Here is a 22,235-nt window from a genome sequence, read left to right as displayed (position 1 = left end):
ACCCCACATACACCTGAGTTTCCATTGTCCCTGTGTTTTTTCTGTTCTTTTCACCAAACACTAATTTCATTATTTTCTCACCCACTCCAAGACCCCATTAAGTTATGTGTCTTTCTGCCTGCCTATCTATCTATCTATCTATCTATCTATCTATCTACCTGTCTATCTATCATCTGTCTATATCTATGTATATAAATATATATAAAGTCAATAAGTTCACAAATCAAACCTGGAGCCTGAGTTTCTTCAACAGGAAGTTGCACAAGAGTGCTGAGAGAATTCTGGAAGGTGCTTAGCACACCAGAATGCATCAATAATTGTAGTTATTTCTCATTTTAATGCTTGTTTGAGTGTTCCTTGGGACCAAGCTCCTGGAGATGGTTAATGTTTTAGGAGACCCACAAGCTTTTTTAAACCTTTGCTGAGAAAGAACATGAATTTGTACTAGAAGAGTTCAGATGTTATACTATAGTACCACACATACTCAGCCCATTCATTTTGCAATATGTATTCTGTCTTGCTATGACAAAATACTTGAGGTTAAGTACTTACAAAGAAAAGAAATCCATTTACTTCACAGTATTAGAAGCTGTAAATCCAAAATGTAGGAGCCTGTTCAGACTCTGATGAACTGGGTGTTTGACAAGGGGAACAGAAATACATGTGAATGCTGGGAACCAAAGGACCCCCTTTGCTGTAAAAACATGACAAAGAATCAAGATGTAAAACAGATCCACATAGAAAAGGAATCAATAATCAATCAATCTCAATCTCTCTCTCTCTCTCTCTCTCTCTCTCTCTCTCTCTCTCCTTGTTCTTTTTTGGGGGGGGATTGGTTTTTGAGACAAAGTATCTCTCTGTTTTGTTCTAGAACTCACCATGTAGACCAAGCTTGCTTTGAACTCACAGAGATCCACTTGCCTCTGCCTCTCAAATGCTGGAATAAAAGGTGTGCTCCATTATGCCCTCCTTCACCTGTCTCTTAAATGAAAGGCACTGGACTTCCAAAAGAAAGCAAGACCTCTGGTGAGAAAGGAAGCCAAGGGAGTAATTTTTTAATAGTTTTAATTTTTAATTAAGTAATTTAATAACTCCCACACTCGTAGGAATTACTAAGATCCCAGGAAAACTACCCTCATCTCTTCTATGTGTAGCACCCCAAATGACTGAGCTACCTTCCCCTAAGTCCTTTCTGTTAAAAGTCTCAACAACACTGCACAGAGGACCTGGTTTCCAACACATGAACCCTGGGGGAAAAGCCAGCCAAACCATAGCACCTTTGAGGATGAATCTGAAGCCTGGAGTGGGTGGGAATGAATGTGTGGCTTAAAATGGGAAATATGTCATACAATCAGCTGCAAGCAGAGGAAGACTAGAATCAACAAGGTGTGTCTGTTTTACTGGTATGAAATTTAGTCATATTTAGTCAAGATTTGGATTTGCAGCTGATTGACCAGGATGTGTTAGAAACAGAGGCTCAAAAGTGGCATGCTGATACTGCTTTCTTCCCCTCTCTTCCAGACTCCAGATGCTAGAGGCCATCTGTAAGCACTGGGAGGGGCCCATCAGCTTGGCCCTCTACCTGTCCGACGCGGAAGCCCAGCAGTTCCTCCGCTATGCCCAGGGATCCGAGGTGCTCATGAGCCGCCACAATGTGGGCTACCACATTGTGTACAAGGAGGGTCAGTTCTATCCTGTCAACCTCCTACGCAACGTGGCTATGAAGCACATCAGCACACCCTACATGTTCCTATCTGACATTGACTTCCTGCCCATGTATGGACTCTATGAGTACCTCAGGTAAGGACCTGGCTACTCTGTCCACTCTTTAGGCTGGTAGCCACATAGGATAATAAAGAGATAGACCTGAAGGTCCTCAAGATCATTGTCTAGTTTGCCACTTAGCTTTTGTAGGTAAGGCAACTGCAACCCCAAAAGGGGCCAGGGGACTGCCCATAGATTGTTCCTGCCTACAGGTTTGGAAGGTACATACAAAGTTCTATTATACCATACATAGACTGGACCTGAGTTTCCATTGTGGCATGTTAATTTGGTCTAGAAAGATCCCCTTTTACTTAAAAAGCCTGCCTCTCTTCCAATTTTGCAGCAAACGCCTATAACCATTCTCAAAAGATCACTGTCTGCTCTTTAAAACAAACCTAAATAATAATGATGCCTAATATGTATTGAAGTACTTGACATGTACCAGAAAGTGATTGACAGATAAGATCTCATTCTGTTTCCTCATCTCATAGTCCTTACCAAAGATCATAGTGTTATCTTCATTTTACAGATGGGAAACTGCGAACAAGATTGGAAGATGCTGGCCTATCTTGCATAGCTAGACCAGAGGGAACTGGGGAGTCAACAACACAGTTCACCTAATCTCAGAACCATATGAATCTCCTCCAGTGTCTTTTTCCACGTATCCCTACATGGCAGGGCAGAAAGCAGTACAGTGGTACAAGGCTGGTGGCTCTATAGGAATTACACTTATTGCAGCATCATAAACAGTATGAATTGGAAGGGACTGTAGAATCCATACAGCTTGAAAATGGCCCCACAACATTGTTAAAAGATCCTTTTCCAACTGTCATTTGTCAGCATGGATTTCCTCTGTATCTAAGATAGTGCCTGCTGGGATCCACATATTCCTAAAGATGGTTTCTACATCTCATCCTTTTAAGATGTACATACTAAGTATCAAAAGCATGTGAGGCTGCCCAGTGTTACATCATAGGCCAATAAGGCTTGGAGAGGCAAAATAGCAGGCTTGAGTCTGGAGAACTTGGAGCCACAGAACTTGAAGCAATATCTGACAGCCCCTCTCTCAGACCTTGCCTATTCCAAAGCTCATTCTTACATGCTCTTTCTCACGTACTCTTCTTTGACTGACAGGCCCTCACTCTGGGTATGTCATCAGTTAAAATTCACCCATCTTGCTGGGGCTTGGGAGAGCCTCCTGCTGGTGATGATCTTGCTTGTCTGACCTCATCCCTCATGGGTTTGTTTTGTGGCTTTGACTGTCTGGTACCATTCTTTATGGCTCTGTCTTGTGGCTATCCTCTCACCCTCTGTATCTCTCTGCCTCCCTCCCTCCTCCTGCTCTAGAGCTCTGTGCTTATATATGCTCATTTAAGCTCTGTGCCCAGTGTCCATGTATCTGGCTTCATTCATATGTATTAGTTGTAGAATATGTTGTCTTAGTCCTCTTAATACCCACATACATACATAAAGCATCAATTGTTATAAAGATATAGGAACTAAGAAAATTACCATGATTATGCAATTACAGAAGTGCTGGAGTCGAGATAGAGTAATTCTTGTCTCACAGTTCAGCTTCCCTTTAAACTCAGATCCCATGGGAGGTGTCAGACCACTTTGTTGAAAACCTTGTTAGTTGTCTCTTCTTAAAACAGAAGAATAAATGGCCATGCTCCCCTACTGTAAACATAGCTGGAATGAAAAAGCAACTGCCCTCATGTGCTGGTCATAGTCTCCCTAGCATATTCTAGAATCCAATACTGTTGATTTTTTATTTGCACCCTACATAACAGCCCCACCATGCATTGATAGTATTGGCTTATTCCCACAACAGCTTGAAGTCAAGCCCCACCCAGACAGACAGAAAGACCCAGATAGATGATAACCCTCAAAACCAGTGTTTTCTGATCAAAATGCAACAGTGCTTTCTCATTTTTCTGGACCTCAAAGATACATTGATTTCCTGACTTTATTTTCACAAAGAGAACACCAAGCTGGGTTTGGGATAGATGTCTATACCCATAGCCTTGGGAGGAAAAATCCCCCCCTTTTTTTGAGGGGTGTGCTGAGTGAGTAGAATGCTTAAAAATAGGGTGTGGAATTAGATAGTTAATCCTTTGCTGGAAACTGGAAAGTAGCTTGAATCCTATTTTCAGACAATTTGTGACTAGTGTGACTCCTAGAGAAGTCTAATTGGAAAACATGGATCTTCTCTCCTAGCTCCTAACCATCCATTAAGAAAAGGGCTAGCTGCTGATTCTTTCTTATAAACTATATGTCTTAGTTGCTTTCTGTTGCTGTGATAAACACCAAAAGCAACTCAGCAGACAGAAGAGGTCCTTCAGCTTAGAGCTTACAGTTCTTTATGAAAGGAAGTCAGAACAGGAGTTCAAGACAAAAACCTGGAGACAGGAAGGCATGGAGGAATGCTGCTTACTGGCTTGCTCCCAGGCTCATATCCAGCTACCTTCTTACACCTCCCAGGACCACCTAACCAGAGATAGGAACACCCACAGTAACCTGGACCCTCCCATATCAATCATCAGTTAAGAAAGTGCCCCATAGACATGCTCACAAGCCATTCTGATGGAGGCAAGTCCCCAATTGATGTCCCTTTCCATATTGTCTACATTTGTTTCAAGTTGACAAAAACTAGCCAACATAACATATAAATTAATTTTCACAGCTTATAATCACTTAAGATGAAAGTTAACATCAGTTACCTACCCTTAGCCAGTTCTCTGGCCTCTCAGGATACCCGTCTCACATCTATCCTCTAGCATTCACTCAGGAGGAACATGAGGGGACAGTCTAACCTCCTAAATGCAGTCTAACCCTGCCGTTGTGTTGGGTCTGTGCAATTCCAAGGAGATGCCATATAAATAGCCATTGTCCTCATACCAACCCCATCACTGGTAGCTGCTTCCTGTCTTATTCTAGGAGTCAGCTGTCAAGGAGAAGACCACCTCTACATTCCCAAACCCAGTGGACATCCCCAGGTCTCATCTTACCTGGCTTCTCAGCAGGATTTTCTTGTTGATGGTGCCTCACTAATGATTTTTTTTTTCCTATTGGTTATAGAAATACAGCCATTCCTTCATAGAGAGACATCAATGCCGTTAGGGTTCAAACCCTAGAAGACACTAAAATCACTGGGTGGATACTGCATCAGCAATAACATCAAATTCACATATACCCTATGCACATGCTTTGATGTACATTACATAGTTTCTGATTGCTCCATATGTAGTAAAATATAAATGATCTCTAAATGGTAGTTGTGATAGGCTGACTGTACATCATAGAATCCTAGTTACTCTTAAGTCTTCTTGGTCTCTCCCTGAAGATTAATATTGACATTCAGTCTCTGACAAGTACTTTTAAAGCACTTCTCATGCATAAAGTCATGTCATCTTTACAAACACCTTAAAAGATGAACACTGTCATTGCTCTCCCCATCTCACAAATACAGAAAGTATAGAATAAACAGGTTGAACGATTAAGCAGAATACCAGCTAAGCACCAGGGTCTACAGCCCCGTCTTCACAATTAGGACTAAGAGTGCAATAATAGGCACCCTCCACCCATAATCTCATGCTGTTTCTCTGGTTACAGGAACACCTGATTCCAAGGCAGAGGGTGGAGAGAAAAGGTGAACAAAGAGAAATGTGTATTTGTTAGTATGAGATCAGTTGCTAGGGTCTGGAAATTCTAAATACTGGGACATCTATCAAGTTAGCAGTCACCATGTCCACTGTCCCCGGGACTTGCATTAAGCTTCATGAGAGCATAGGTACATGGTGAACATAGGAAGCCTTACCACATTTCCTTCTCTTCTTACCACTTCTAGGTAGTTAGGAGCATTTTAGGGTAGAGGCTATTTGCTTACTCCAGTGAGTTGAGAGGAAGGACTGAGGAGAAAATGAGACACAACAGTAGAACCAGGGGATATTGGAAAAGCAGATAAATTGACTGTCACAAATACCCAAGATGTTTTTGATATAGAGAAGGATGCCAAGGGCTGGCTGGAAACTGAGAGGTTAATACCCTACATTTCCATAAGCAAGCCAGGTATCTGCCCTCACTCTAACAGTGTGCTCCTCTTTCGAATGGTCCATGTTCTCCCATTCTCTTGCCTCAGGCCCAATGTAAGTTGAGCTTGGAAGAAGAGGGGACTCACTGTTCCAAGGCAAACCCTCCAATGATCTCTAAAACTCTAAGAGAAAAGAGATAGTGTCACTGCCTCCATTGTCAGATGGGGACTCCATGAGTGGAACAAGTGGTACAATATATTTAGATGGTCAGAAGAAAGGTAGACAGGTTGTGAAGACAGCCCCTGATCTGCAGTGTTCTCCATTTTATCAGTAATATAACCTCCGATATTTAGCTAGATACCTATGTGTTCCACAACCCAAATTATTGCAGGAAGTTTATGAATATTTTGCAGATGTTGTGGACAAGAAGCAATGCATGTCTCTCAATGCTCTACATGAGAAGGAGATGCAGGGAGATGGATGGATAGATGGATGCATGCATGCATGCATATAGAAATATAGAAAAGGGGACTTTGAGCACTGGCAAGACTGTGAAATTGGCAAGCTTGAATATGACAGAGTAGGCCTGCATCTGTAGCCATAGGAAGTGTCTGTTACAGCCCTGAGACAGCAGCCTTCTTTTCTAGAAAAGCTTAGCTTTTGCTTTTGCATTCTTCAACTAATTGACTGTGTTATCAAGGGTTAGCTCCTTTCCTTAAAATCAAGTGATGGAGATGTTAACTACTTGTACCAAATACCTTCATCTAACATGACTTGTCCAAGAGGACAGCTGTGGTCCAGTCAAGTTTTTCAACAGACTCCAATACAAAACCTTCAAGTCTAACAGTCTAGATTCAGCAGTGGAAGTGTGTGAAGTGACCCAAAGTCATTCAGTTTATTAGGGCCGTTTATATAACTCCCTTTGTCTCCCAGCCCAGGTGTGCCATCATAATACCTCTGCTTCTGGAAAATTCTATAGTCACTGCATGACTCACCTTGCAAACAAGTAATGGTAGCAGATTATTTGCCCCTGAGTCAGCATTCCCAAGCCAAGGATGCATCAACACAGCACATTGTAGCAGGGCCCAGGCCATAGTTACCATCCCACTTAACAAAATGTAGATCCTGAAACCACCATACTGCTAAGACAACTTCCTAATGAAACCTTTTCAGGACCTCAAAATTGAAACCTGAACTGAGTCTGATATGGACCTGTCTAGAGACAGAACTATCCTTGTGGCAGTTTGTGTTTCGGTGAGATTAAAGGAAATTTGCAGAAATCACTGAAGAACCAAATGCAGTCTGTAGAAGGAAAGGGGGATAGCCAGAGCCTGTTTATAAGATATGCTGCTTATTGGGTCTGTTTGTTGTGAGTTTTGCAATGTAACCATTAGTGTTTGGCTACAAATAACAGAAACCAATTCAAGATTGTAATTAAAGTAAAAATAAATCAAAGGGTGAGTATCTTTTAATGAAATCAAAGTAGTATTGGAAAGCCAGTGCAGTGAGACCAAAATGAAGCTGAGCAACTATGGGCATCTCTGCAGCAGAAGTTCAAAACCCTGCAGAGCCCAAACAATATAAGTCATCTGTGTGATCTCCCAGGCTCTGTTTCTAAGCAAATTGTGAAGGGTGAGAAATGTGTTTACTTCCCTTTGGTTGAGTGCATACCCCTAGACAGTATGGCCTGGGGTTCAGGAAGGGCAGACCAAGGTCTGAGAGCTGCTGCTATCTATAGGGCCAATAGATAGGAGAATTATTTTTGAGCATGGTATTAAAACAAATGGCTTTTAGGGTAGCTGCAAGTGGAGACCAAGAGCTCAGTCAGAAAAGGGGCTTTCTGGGCAAGCTTGAGAACTTGAGTTTGATCAGAGAATCAAACAAGAAAAAGCTGAATGTAGTAGTGCATATCTGTAATCCCAGCACTGGGGATAAGGAAGCAGGTGATCACTAGAGCTTGCTTACCTAACCTGATTGGCAAGCCCCAGTTCCCAATGAGAGACAGTGTCTCCAAACACAGGGTGAAAGGAGGAATGATCGATATTTCAAGGCTGATACCTGGCTTATACATGATGCACCCACACATATGTAAGCACACATACATATGAGTAACTGTGATTGTAATAGTAACTTGGCACTTTTATAGAAAACCCCATGTTTATTTATCCATATGGATAAATATCCTGTACCTTTCATAATTTTGCCCTCCCCGCCTCCTACTGTGTTTTTATAGAATTTATATATTAAAGTAAGAATGCACAGATACAGTCTTGCCCCCAATTTAGAGATCTTTGTCCTCAGACTTTTAGCATATTGAGCCATTTATGTCAGTATGTAAGTACAGTCTAGGCAATGTGTGTTAGCTGGCTGTGTTGCTATGTAGCTGGCACATGATGGATGGATGCACAGAGACCACTGACTAAGTAGCATTCTCTCAGGTCTTAGGGTTTCTTTTGCTGTGAAGAGATACCATAACCACACCAACTTTTAAAAGGGAAAACACTTAATTGGGTGGCTTACAGTTTCAGAGGTTTAGTCCATTGCCATCATGGTGGGATATGGTGGCATGCAGGTAGACATGGTGCTAGAGAAGGAACTGAGAGTTAATACATCTTGATCTACCCCAACAAAGCCATACCTCCTAATAGTGCCACTCCCAGTGAGCTTAAAGGGGTCATTACATTCAAACTTCTATATCCCCCCCAAATCTTTATGCCCCAGAGTCACAGGGACCAAAGAATATTCTTTAGACTGAGACCCTTATCTCTCATCTTAAGTAGATGAGTAGGTTCACACCTTCTCTAGGAGAAAAAGAAAGGGCCCAACTCTGTATGTAATGTAGGTTTAATATAATAGCCTGACTCTAGGTATCTGGCCAAGGAGGAAGGAATTGTAGATATTTGACATTGTTCAGACAAACAATGTAGAGAAGAATGCAGGCCAGGACAGACTGACTCACACCCATGGCTCTCAGATTTGCTGAGTATAGCTTATAGGCATCTATCATCTGTCATCCTTTACAAACCTTCCATGGGGCTGTGTATCATTATGGTTACTAAAGACTCAATATAATAATATTCAAGGGATTCCAAAATGAGCTTCCTAGATACCTCTTGGCCACCTTTTATCCATTCACCAAAGTCTCATAAGACTAAGGATGATCTCAGAAATCTGTACTTATCTGTCCTGGTCCATAGTCTTTCTCACTGTTAATTGCTATAAAGTCCTGATTATGTGGTTCTCAATCTGTGGCCTTGTTCTGCTCTGAATTGGCCCAGGTTAACACAGTAACTAACACAGAATGTGGCTTCTCTTTGAACATCATCCCTGGTTCAGGCTTAATACAGGCTTCAAGTTTTGTTAAGTGAAGTGGCTTCTCATGGCTATGAAAGTTGCTTCTCCCAGTATTTTTCAAAATGCATTCCAGTGTCTTCCATTCCCTCAACCCTTCCAAGCTGCTTTTTCTATTGTAGAGATAGACATATAAGGTCCATGATTGCATCAAGATCCTAAAGTCAGTGGTGTGATTAGGAAGCCAAAATGAAGTACTAAGATCATAGCCAAAAGAGATCACAGTAGATAAAGCCACAAAATAATGACAGGCCTGCAGATGATAGTTTCTACTTATCACTATATGCCTGCCTCCTGCCAGGTGTACTACTTGGTATGATATTACTTCATCCATGGTAACTCTAGGAGGCAGACATTATTATCACCATTCCGGTCAGGAGAAACCTGAGGTAGCAAGAAGCTCAATTATTTGGTCAGGACAAGACTCGTAGTAGCATTGCCAGGATTCAAATCCAGTCTGTGTTTCTTAAAGGCTTCATGTTATACTGCTATAGCTGAGCCTTTCTTCCTTTCTAAGAGATGGTATCTGATCAGGGAACCAACAATCCAACCCAGGAGGGCAGGAGCCAGGTCCTGAAGAGCAGAAAACTGGCTGGGAGTCATTGAAGTTGGAGAACTCCTCCAAGTAGTCCATCAGACTTCTGATTTACCTGGCCTGGTTCTGGCTATGTGTGGAAAGGGTTTCTACCTGTTTTGCAGGGTCAGTATCTAGGCCACTCCAAAAGTTGAGGTGTCATGGCTAGTCTTTACTCTCATTGGCTTTGTATCCCTGGTCTTCTGTGGCTTGCAATGTTATAAGAGGGATAGACATAAGTCCTTTGAGATTTCCTCCTTCTGTTCTTGGCTGCAATAGTAGCATACTCTGCAATTTTATGAAAAGTAGAACTAGCCTCTACTGTCTAGCCTGCTCTGGGTTAGCAATGATAACCTGTCAGTTCCTCTCTGTGCTCCCTGTGAGGGATTTGAACAGTTGCTTAGCCTCCCTAGGCTGGCCATTAGTCATCCTCACAAGGAAGAAACTTGACATGCCATCAAAGTCACCTTATATCTCTGTCTACCTCTCTTTCAGGAAGTCTGTCATCCAGCTTGACCTTGCCAACACCAAGAAAGCAATGATTGTCCCCGCATTTGAGACACTGCGCTACCGACTCTCTTTCCCCAAGTCAAAAGCAGAGCTGCTGTCAATGTTGGACATGGGGACTCTATTCACATTCAGGTGAGTGACCCTCACAGCAGTCATCTGGGGTTCCCAAGGGACCTTTCTCCCAGGACACCAGATGTCAAAGATGTTGGCAAAGAAGTCAGTGTGTTGTATTGTGTCCAGTATAAAACCAAAGAGACATGCTTAGCCCAGTGTCCTTGGGACTCTGTCTGCCCTCTCTCTCTGACATGTTATTTACTTTGCTTTATACATAGATGGTAGGCACTGTGTGCAGATGGAAAGAGAGTCTTTCTGGGACAAGAAGCCACACATTTATTTTCATACTTTAAAAGAAATGACAAATTCCAGTTAGGGCTTTGTCACTATCCCTTAGGCTCAGAGTTCTGTCTTTGGTATCATGGCAGTGTTCTCTAGAGGAACAGAACTAATAGAATAAATATATATTTAGAATGAATTTATTAGGTTACTATATGCAGGCAATCAGATTGATCCAACAATGGCCGTATCTATTGGAGAAGCCAAGAATCTAGTAGTTGCCCAGTTCAGGAGGATGAGTACCACAGCAATAACAATCTTATGCCAAAGTACTGGAAGATTCCTGCTCTGAAGTACACACATTGGAAGCCTGAAAAAAGTTTGTTCTAATATCACAGAAGGAGCTGGTGATAGTAGCAGCAATAGGATAGATAAATTTGTCAGAAGAGTGAAAGCCAAGTAAGCAAAAAGCTTTCCTTCTTTCAGGTCTGGCTACTGCCAGAAGGTGGCACCCACATTTAGGGAAGGTATCAAGACAATCCCCATATAGACATTACCACAGGCCAACTCAATGTGTACAATCCCTCAGTGAGACCTCCTTGTGTCAAGTTGACAATTCAAACCTTCACAAGTGCATTAATGCTCCTGGTAAGTGGGTTTCTCTCTGAGATCCCTGGTGCAGTTTCTTTCTTTTTCTTTTCTTTTCGTGTGTATGTATGTACATGTGTATGTGTGTGTGCATGTGTATGTGAGTAGTCTAATCTCTAAGCTGTTAAGGTATGGATCAGGCATCTAAACTCATCACCTAAAAATTAAGGTCATCAATAGGACTCCAAAGTTGTACACAACTGATGTAAGAGCCTACTTCTCTGCTGCCCAATTGCAGCTTTGAGCAAAACCATTTGTTTTCTCATTCCCAGACCCTAAGCCTGAAAGGGCATTCAAGGAGCTATGCTATGTCCAGAGTGCTCCAGCAATCATCTGCACATATATTAATGGGCTCCATCTCCTGGGGACAGGCTCTAATATTAAGTGTGGCAATCAGGACTAGAGGAGTAGGAATCCTGCTGATCTCTTCCAGATAGAACAGTATGAAAACATCCATTGCATCTCCCTTTTTCTGCTAAGACTTCACATCCCTCCATTTCATACAATGTAGAAATGACCACTCCTTCTCTAAGTTAAAAAATGTGCAGTTTTGAGCAGCCTGAAATTATGCTCAAGGACTTTAAGCATAACAACTATAAAACCTCGGAAAGGCTTTCTCAAACTGATTGTGAGTAAGGATATTCATTCCATAGCTCCATGTTTATTCATCTTCATATTTTATGGGGAGTGGAGAGCTCCTAGTGGAGCCAGGACTCAATATCCAGCCTTCATCTTCCATCCAGAGCTCTAGAAAGGAACATAGAAGAGTTCATCCTCCAAAGCCATCCCTTCCTATTTCCCAGAAAATTCATGCTTCAGTGTACCAGGCAATGGGATGAACATAATCCTTACAACAAATATGGAGTGGATACTAATTCCTATTTTGTGGTGAAGACACTGAGCCTATGAGAGTTCAAATAATCTTCTCAGTGACACATGGCTGATAAGTGGCAGAATGAGGATTCAACATGAGGAACCCCCAGGCCTGTGTTCTTAACTAAAAAAGCACTGGGCTGACAATCCCTTCATTTTCATGTCAGTTCTTGTTTAAGAACACAAAAATCACAAATTGGTCCTAGAAATTGAGATTTGAGACCAAATCTTCATATGAGTCTCCCACAGTCAATGTAGCTCAATATCTGAATACTTGGAAAATTTCCAAGGTTTTCCATCTTCCATCTTCAACCCCAGATCATGTGAGAACTCATTTCACTGTCGTATTTAAGGGCATGAGAGGTGGGATCGAGCCTGCTGTATCCATGATTACTGCTCTGGCCAATAGCTTGCAAGCCACCATGCCAAGTGCTAAATTACAGACTTCCCCTCTGAGAAATTGCTTTTGTCAGCTGCTCTCCAAAGAAACCTCCTCACCATACCAGGCATGAGAAGTTCCTACACTGCTCTTCATTCTCCAGGAACATGGTGCTCAGAGTATGTATGGCCCCTGGGCCAGTAGCATCACATTTACTGGGACCTTGTTATGAATACAGTTCCAGACCTCATCCTGACCATAAACCCTGCTGTTAAAACTAGTCCTTCACATGTCTCAAGTTTGAGAACACTGCACAGAGAGCTCAGCTCTTTCTTCCCCATAACATTATCTCTGGTGTACTGAGAAACCCCACTCATCTCAGCACTGCTTTTGAGGTTGCCTGGTATTTCTAGACCCTGTGGTCTAGTGTCTGCTGAAATGACATTGAACAGAAAGTTCCCCAGGCATAGTCTTTAGACTATGATGTGAGCCTGTGTGTTGTTGATTGTAACTTTACTGCATTCTGTTCTGTCCAGCCATTTGGCATGCTGTAAGCAGTCCAGACAGTGAATAGAAGCTGCTTTCCTAACCAGATAAGCAGAATTAATTCAGCTGTCCCTCGCCTCCATTTCTCTTTTATTTCCCTTCTTTTTCATATTGTATAGTAGGTCAAGAGTTTAGATTCTAAGGATGGATAACAAAGGAAATGATCATAAATCTCTTGATATCACAGAAAGCAAGACTATTGTGAACTGACGTCATATTTAGGAGCCAATCAGAGAAATAATGAGACCATGCTCACTCTGTGAAGAATTAACTATTAGGATATGTCAGACACTGTCATGAGTACTTTATGAGAATTACTCCATAATAAAAGTTGGTATTATTATCTCTTGTTTTACCAGGAGAAAGGAACAAAGTATGTAACCTGTCCACACCTGCTAAATGAAAGGATGTGAACCCAGGCAAGCTGCCATCAACAGCCATTATTTTTAACCATTTTGCTTAACTCCCTAGTTATAAGATTTTTTTAATTTTAGACAAAAACAGGGGAAATGTGGTATTGTGTTCCCAAAATTATTTTGCAGGCTAATAAACTTATCTGGGGTCAGAGAACAGGACGGCCACAATATTAAATATGAGGATAGGCAGTGGTAGCACACGCCATTAATCCTAGCATTTCAGAGACAGAAATCCCTGTGGATCTCTGTGAGTTCAAGGCCACATAGAAAACAGCCAGGCGTGGTAACACACATCTTTAATCCCAGGGAGTGATGGCCGAAAGTAGAAAGGTATATAAGGCGTGAAGATCAGAAACTAGAAGCATTTTGACTGGTTAAGCATTTGGCTGGTTAAGCATTCAGGCTTTGGAACAACACAGTTCAGCTGAGATTCATGTGGATGAGGACTCAGAAGCTTCCAGTCTGAGGAAATAAAACTAGCTGCAGAACTGGCAAGGTGAGGTAGCTGTGGCTTGTTCTGTCTCTCTGATCTTCCAGCAGTCACCCCAATACCTGGCTCCAGGTTTGATTTTATTAATAATAACATCTAAGATTTCTGCTAAACCCTAATAAAGTATCAGCATTTATGGAGTGCCTTCTGCGTGCTAGACCTGTGCCAGTGTTTCTAACAGTGTTCCATTTAATCTCCTGGACAGTTTATCATGATAGGTATGATTTTTCCCAGCCCACATGGGAGGAAACTAAAGTCCTATTAAGGTACTTCATTTTTCACAGTCTGCTATTTCCTACATGGCAGAACTGAGATTTGAACCTTGGTCCAGAGTACCTACTGTGCTATGCTTGGAACCTAATATGAAGTTCCAGTGATCACTTATGCTATTTCTGTTTTGTCAAAGGCACCAGATATCAAAGCTGCCTGATCAACAAATTCTCAAGTAGAAAATCAACTGCTTCGTGCCTAATTTTTAGATTAGATCTGTGATTGACATCTCACAATATCCTTTCCATGCTCCATTAAAGTAGCAGAATCTCTGCCCACACCCCACCCCTTTCTCTCACATATCTGGCTTTAGTGAGCATTGCTACATTGATGGAACCAAAGCTCAAGTCCCTGCCTTCCTCCAGCCTGTCCATCCCACCCAGCAACACACTGAGTCTGCTGGATGGTTTCATGATAGTCTAGCAGAAGCCCATCCTCTTTGATGAAACAAAGAATTAGGGGAGAGTTTCAGCCCTGCCACTGGAATGACACCTGCCTTGGGGCAGTCACTATCACAGCCATTCTTTACAGAGATGTTCCTAAGGAGACTAGAGAAACCTGTTATCTGTATTCCTCTCTCCTGCAGCTAAATATTGGGTCTCACCCTTTCTGTCTTCCTTTCATTTCACAAAGCTTTTCCTTCTACCCCTGGTGTCTTAGAATTTCTGTTGCTGCAACAAAACACCATGACAAAATGCAAGTTGGAAAGGAAAGGATCTATATGACTTATGCTTGATCATTGATCTTCATCACTGAAGGAAGTCAGGACAGGAACTCAAACAAGGCAGGATCCTGGAGGCAGGAGCTGATACAGAGGCCATGGAGAGGTGCTGCTTAATGGCTTGTTTCTCCTGACTTACTCAGCCTGCTTTCTTATAGAACCCAGGACCACAAGCCCAGGAATGGCACCACCCACCATGGCTGAGCTCTCCCCCATTTATCACTAATTGAGAAAATGCCTTACATCTGGATCTCATGGAGGCATTTCCTCAACAGAGGCTTCTTCCTCTGATAAGTCTAGCTTGGGTCAAGTTGCCACACAAAACCAACCAGTACACCTGGGTACCATCTTTCCTAACCCCTTTTTGTTGCCCCTACTGTAGCTTCACTTCACTCCCTGCATCCATCTTCCCCATGACTTGCAGTGACAAAGTCCCACCCCATTCAATAGTCTATCTTTCAGACACATCTCAAATTTTAGATTCTCCATCCACTCATTTTCACAGTGTACTCTCTCACATCATGATATTGGATGCACAGAAGAGAAGAGAGCATCAACCTAGTGATATGGGAGGAGAGAACTTTGGATCTTAGAGCTGACAGGAAATCTTTTGAGATGAGTTGGGAAAAGGGGAACCTAAGAAGGAATGTGGTACATTATGAGACAGAGTGTGAACAGAGTCCTAATCTGAAGAGGTTTCATCCTCGACCCCTTGCTCCTTCTACTCTTGTATGAGTGTTGAGGACAGTGGCACACAAGCTGGCCTTTGGGCTAGGCTACCTGGGCTTTATTACTATTTGCAACCCAGCATTGGGTACATTTTTAGAATTTAAAACAATATGCATCTACAGCATTTAAAATAGTTCCAACCCACAGTAAATGTCTAACAAATACAATTTTCTGATTGTTGTGCAGTCATTCATTTCTTATTGCCATATTAACAAATTACTACAAACACAACATTGTAAAGAAATGCAGACTCACAACTTCACTGTCTCTGTCAGCTTGTATAGAGTAACCAGCTCTCTGCCTAGGGTATCACTGGATGGAAAGCAGATGTCTGAAGCAATACAGGTCTCCACCAGTGCCACATGATTCTCTTCCTGTTGGCTGGATGCTGATAGGGTTTCTTCCCTTGTTACTACAGGGAGAGGTCTTCATCCTACTAGCTTTTGGACATGTATCCCCATTAGCTCCTGGTTCCTTGCAGTTTGCACCTTGACTTAATAAACAACTTACAACATAATTCTTTCCTTCCTTCCAGATCTGAAGGATCATGAGTCATATCAGACCTACTTAGTAATCTCAATTTCCATTAATACAAAGGCACCTGCTTAAAAAGCTTCATATCTATAAAAATTCACTCTTGCCACATAATATAATATAACCAGAAGGATATTCTACTCATAGGTTCTCCCCCATTATTGAGGATGGAGCAGGATCACTGGATCACCAGTGGTCCCTGGTGGGAATTACCAGATGTAGATTCCATTGAAATGGAAGTTCATTGGCTTTTCTGTGGAGTCTTCTCTTTAGTAACAGATAACTCTGAGAAACTGCATTAGTGTCCTGGTGCTTCTGTAACAAAATATTACAAATAGGTTGCTTAACAAAACAGTTGATTATTATTTAACAATTTTGCAAATCAGAAGTCCAAATTGAAGTTCCTTATAGGTCTATGGTTTTCCAAAAGCTCTAGAAAAGACACCTTCATTGTTCCTTTCTGCCTTTTTGCTGGTTAGTGCCATCAATCCTTGACATTACTTGTTTCTTGATGGATCTGTCATTCTAAGCTCTGTCTGCATCTGCTCATGGTAGTCTTACTGTGTATCTGTGTGTTCAAATACTCCTCTCATAAAAGGGCATCAGATTAAGTCCCACCATAATTTTAACTTAAGTTTGCCTGTAAAGGTCTTATTTCCTACCAGATCACATTTACAGGCACTGAAGGTTTGAACTTAAATGAGGGTTTTGCAGAGACACAGTGCATTCCACCAGAAAGACCATATTAACATGCATTTCTTCTTCCTCTGCATAACTAGGGTTGGGAACGTTCAGCTTCCAACCCTTCACTCAATGGCTTTTCTTCACATGTCCCAGGTACCACGTATGGACTAAAGGCCATGCACCCACAAACTTTGCCAAATGGCGGACTGCCACCATGCCTTACCAGGTTGAGTGGGAGGCTGATTTTGAGCCGTATGTTGTTGTGAGACGAGACTGCCCTGAGTACGATCGGAGATTTGTGGGCTTTGGCTGGAACAAAGTGGCTCACATCATGGAATTGGATGCACAAGTAAGAACAGAACACCTGACTGGTACTATGTGGGGAAGAAGAAAGATATAGATATTAGAACTGAAAGAGAACTTTAGAGATAAGATTTAAAAGGACCTTCAGAGGAACAGAATGTGTTTGGGGACTTAGAATGAGAACATGAATCTGGTTTTCTAGGCTTTCAACCTCAAACTTTTGTTCTTCCTTCTCCCTGTTCATGAGAATTGGGTTCCTGAACAGGATTAGGCAAATGTGAGTATCGTATAATGCATTATCTTACCCCTTCTATCCAGTGAGGAAGACAAGCACAGGATAACTAGTCATTACTTGGCCTCCAAATTACATATATATATATATATATATATATATATATATATATATATATATATATATATATATATATATATGTAGTGTCACTGTAAATAGCACAAAACCTGCCACTAAAGTATGGCTAATTATTTCACTCTTTAGTTTAAACAGCAGTGATTTTTAGCCTGTAGTCAGCCTGAAAGCCTTCATTCTTTTACGCAATATTTAACAAATATATGCTTCAGAGGAGGTCTGCAGAATTTTAATAGGTGAAGCCTAGGTACTGAACACTTTCTGCAAAGGACCAAATGGTATGTGGAGCTTGTGGGACCTGCAAGTCTCCCTTGCTCCTGCTCAGCTCAGAAACAGTTATACTTCCATAGATGGCCTCCAAACAAATGTCCATGGCTGGGTTTCAGCACAGCTTCATGTATACAACTATGCAGCAAACCAGACAGGCTATAGTTTGTCAACCCTCGTGTTGAATAAAGAGATTCAAAGCTGCTCTGGTTAAGTTAGGAAGATACCTGGGTACCCTGAACCCCATTCTTCATACACTTTTCAGGGCTTCTCCTTTTGGTCACAGTGTAAATATTTCTCAGCAAGAGTACCTCAAAATCAGGGAACATTAAGTTAGATTAGATGTTTAATAATGACTATCCATGAGACACATGTTCCATTGAGTCTGAGTCATGCCAGGTGGCTGAGAACCACTGATGTCAGAAGGAGGTTGTGAAATAGTATCCATGTTGAACCAAACAAAGTGTGATATCCATCTATGGTACCCATGTCCTGTATTTGCCTGTAGCATTCATCAAACACTATTTTACCCATTCCAATGACTTAAAAAAGTGAAACACTCACAGCTGACAGGTCACAGAGCCCCAGCTATAGGGACTGGCAGGAGGGGTAGCCCACTTTGCCCCAGTGTGAAATGCCTCAGGTATCTGGGCTCTGTGACCTTGCATTTTCTCCTGATTTTTCTAACTTAACCATCAGTTGCCATCCTCTGCCTGACACATCTGCCTTTCCTGTCCTTGGTTTGCCTTACTGAGTTTATTCTTGTCTGCTCTGGGCAAAGAAAATAGATGACATTAATCCAAAAATGGAGAGAATATATGGATTGTGCATGTGCTAGGTTCTGTCTGAGTTACATGTCCTAAATTTGTGTCCCTTGTTTGGGCTGTTCAGAGGCATTGTGTATTTGGCTGTCTCCTACCATATAAAGCATAGTCTATGATGCCATCACTTACAAGATGTTGGGGAAAGTTTTATCCTTGTTAAGCTTCAATACAGCTAAACACTTTGGTCTTTTATGTGAATATTTTTTATTTAATTATTTATCTGTCTATTTAAGACAGGATCTTACATTATGGCTTAGGCTGGTCTGGAACTTGCTATGTAAACCAGGTTGGCCTGAAAATCCATAGCAGTCTTCTCATGTAGGCTTCCCAAGTACTGGATACAGACATGAGCCACCACACTTAGCTTAAACATTTCCTCAGATTTCAGTTCATTGGCCAGGAGATTATTGCATGGTAGCATCATTCCAGAGTGACTGTGGGGTGTATGGAGAACTTCTAGGGCAGGCATGTGTTCTCTTCCCCTTTTTTCCATAAAGTATGAGTTTCACCCTTATAATCATCCTTCAGGATAGATTTTCTCACTCGCACTTTGTAGATGAGCAAACCAAAATTCAGATGACTCCTTTATTTTGTACAAGTTTATGGACATAATCCTGAAGCAAGCTACTCTGGAACTATTGTGCCCCCCCCTCCTAATGTTATTCTCCAATCCCTTGATTCAGAGTCATACATGACCCAAGGCTCTTGCAAGATCTCTCATTACCCTTGTCTTCCTCCTTCCAGGAGTATGAGTTCACCGTGTTGCCCAATGCCTACATGATCCATATGCCCCATGCCCCCAGTTTCGACATCACTAAGTTCCGTTCCAACAAGCAATACCGCATCTGTCTCAAAACCCTGAAGGAAGAGTTTCAACAGGACATGTCCCGACGCTATGGCTTTGCTGCCCTGAAATATCTCACGGCTGAGAACAACAGCTAGCACTTGGAAGACCAATACTAGGGAGAGACGAGGGGAAGAACTACCTGCTGCCTGGGGCCCAGGCTTTGAAGAAAAATCCATCACTGCTTTTGGTTGGTTTGTTTCCCTTTGTCTCTTTGACTCCACAAAGCTGCTCTTGTCTGAGATCTTGGACAGGGACCCAGTCCACCACCATGATGTGCTTCCAGAATGGGACACAGAAGGGCGGAAGCAAATGAAGAGTTAACAACTGACCACAAAGCCACAGACCCAGTCAGAGTTTCTGGATGCTCTCACTGCTTTTTAATAATTATGGTTCAAATCCTAGCTGTGGAGAAAGAACAGGACCTAGGTGCTGTTCTAGGAGTTAATCACTCCAAGAAATGAGAGCAAGCTAATTCTTTGTAGGAAGAGAATTTTATTTCTCCTGCCACCTAGCTAGGTACCAAAGCAGAGAGCAATCCAAGGACCCAAACAACCATCTGGAGACTTGCATGGCGTCATACATGCAGGGACCTGGAAGTAGGGTGAACTGGTTCTTTATTCTCAAAGTCTTTCTTGTTTTATTTTGAGTTGTTTGAATTTGGGGGATTTTATTCATTTTGATCTAGGACTCCAAACTTAAAAAATATCTAATCCTTTAAGCTCTAAGAGAAAAATCAGCTCCCTCAACCAACATCCCTCAGTCAGCAGTGGCCCAGCAAAGATGAGCATCCTCAGAAAATGTTCACATATGGAAGCTTCCTTCAGGTTGAACAGTGAGACCTCCTGATACTGAGTTCCCACTCTCCAGATCCAGGACTATGACAGAGACTATGGAAATATAAGGCCAAACACTGTATGCAAGTCACATTTTCTATGAACAGTGACCAAGTCACAAGGAAAGGGTTTCAAGGAACTACTTCAGTATTCACAAAAGATATGATTCCCCTCTCAGGAGTTTAAAAGAACTTGAACAGTTCACAGAAGCCCAATCTGAAAACTCGTGTGACCACATGGAAGCCACGAGAAGAAAGGGGTCAGGCGCCTCCCTGTTGGAAACAAGGGAGTTGGTGACCTTAGTTTCCCCTCAGGACTTGTTCTAGGGTTGGTAAGCACCTCTTCATTTTGCAGATGGAGAAAACACTGAACTTTTACACATTTTCTTTATTCTTCACTATTAATGTTGTGTTTACATTGATGAGAACAAGAGTTAATGGCCTACCTACTGCTGGGCTGTTTGTATTGAATTGCCATGTGACCAGCAAAAGCTGCATTCAATAAACGAAAGTACAGACTGTATCTTCTCATCTCCCTCCCACTCTTTTAAGAAACCACATGACACACTTGGTCTAGAGGACAAAGTAAATTCCATGCACAGCACCTCAAACTCTCTGTTATTCCATCTCATCATTCTCATTGTTTGAAATGTCACCTTTTCCCCCCTGTTCAAGGTTAGATCTCACTTTTTCCTGTAACCCTCGACTCATTTTCTAAAGTTCCATTTTGCATCTGTCTCACCACTGTAGCCAGGTGTTTTTATTCTAAGTATGCAAATTGTGGGGATCAATAGCAAACTGAATATCCTGTCCTTAGAGCTCTCTTTTACTGTGGAGCCCCACAATAGTCTAATCGATGAGACCACTACATTTAGTGTGTTCAATCATGTTTCCCCTAGATTATACAAAATGAAGAAAATTAGAATTAGAATTAATTGTCACACAGATACAGATAGTTTGTATCTTTATTCTCTTGCTATTGTGACAAAATATCTGACTGTAGGGTTTATTTTGGTTCAGAGTTTGAGAATCCAGCTCATCATGGTAGGGAAGGCATGGCAGCAGGAACTGGAAGCCACTGATCACATTGTGCCTGTAGTCAGTAAGCAAAGAGAAATGAGCAGCAACACTCAACTTGCTTTCTCCTTTTTCTTCAGTCCAGGACTCCATCCAATGGGATGATGCTGCCCACTCTCAGGGTGGGACTTCTCATTTTAATTAACTTAATCTCAATAATCTGTCCCAGACATGTGTAGAGGTTTGTCTCCTGGGTGATTCTCCAAGTTGATTCTAGATCCTGTCAAGTTGACAATATTAACTATCACATTATACATACATATAGTATATATGTATGTATCATACATATATAAAGGAAGCATCTTCATATATATAGCATATATGCAGGATTTATCGTTTCCAAAGTAATCCATGAACACAATAAAAAGAAAGGTGTTCAAAGCCATGTTAAGTTTATAGTAATGATACGGCAGCCAGCTACCACAGTCTCACAGAATTTACTGTGTCCATCCCTCTCCAATTTCCATGTTCAGTGACCTACCCTGAGCTCAAGATTGGCTTTTAAATATTTACCATTAGCACTCACTGCCTTTTCCCTTCTTCTCAACACACATGCATATATACACACACCCAAAGTCACACATAAATTCTGCTGCTTCCCCCCCCACGATTAGCAACTACAAATAGATTGATTTGCCCTAATCATTTTCAGCTACTTGAGCCAAGCTGAACATTAGTTTGTAGCACTGTTTCTGAACATTGAATATCAAATTTTAATTCCCTAAAGCTTTTCTTTAAACATTTATCCTGGCACATGAATCAGGCCCAGATACCTTGTTTTCATTTGCATGCTTATAGGAATAGCCAATGACTATATAATTTACTAGCCAAGCAGGGTCACTCCTAAGAATGAAAGAAGATA

The 22,235-nt window shown here is 41.7% G+C and overlaps 1 protein-coding gene across 3 annotated transcripts in view; it reads left to right on the top strand.

Moving 5' to 3' along the window:
* The window catches only part of Large1 (LARGE xylosyl- and glucuronyltransferase 1), a 506,337-nt gene extending 485,518 nt beyond the window's left edge, over window positions 1–20,819 (top strand). For all 3 annotated transcript variants that reach the window (XM_036187421.1, XM_036187422.1, XM_036187423.1), the window contains 4 exons: window positions 1,522–1,800; window positions 10,219–10,365; window positions 17,010–17,205; window positions 19,362–20,819. In XM_036187421.1, coding sequence (XP_036043314.1) covers window positions 1,522–1,800; window positions 10,219–10,365; window positions 17,010–17,205; window positions 19,362–19,559 — 820 coding nt within the window. In that variant the 3' untranslated portion in view covers window positions 19,560–20,819. The remainder of the gene's footprint in view (window positions 1–1,521; window positions 1,801–10,218; window positions 10,366–17,009; window positions 17,206–19,361) is intronic.
* The last annotated feature ends 1,416 nt before the right edge of the window (window positions 20,820–22,235 follow it).

The sequence above is a fragment of the Onychomys torridus genome, chromosome 5, assembly GCF_903995425.1.
Source record: "Onychomys torridus chromosome 5, mOncTor1.1, whole genome shotgun sequence".
Classification (NCBI taxonomy): Eukaryota; Metazoa; Chordata; class Mammalia; order Rodentia; family Cricetidae; genus Onychomys; species Onychomys torridus.
The sequence above is the reverse complement of the archived record's forward strand: the minus strand, read 5'-3'. Positions and strand labels throughout refer to the sequence as shown.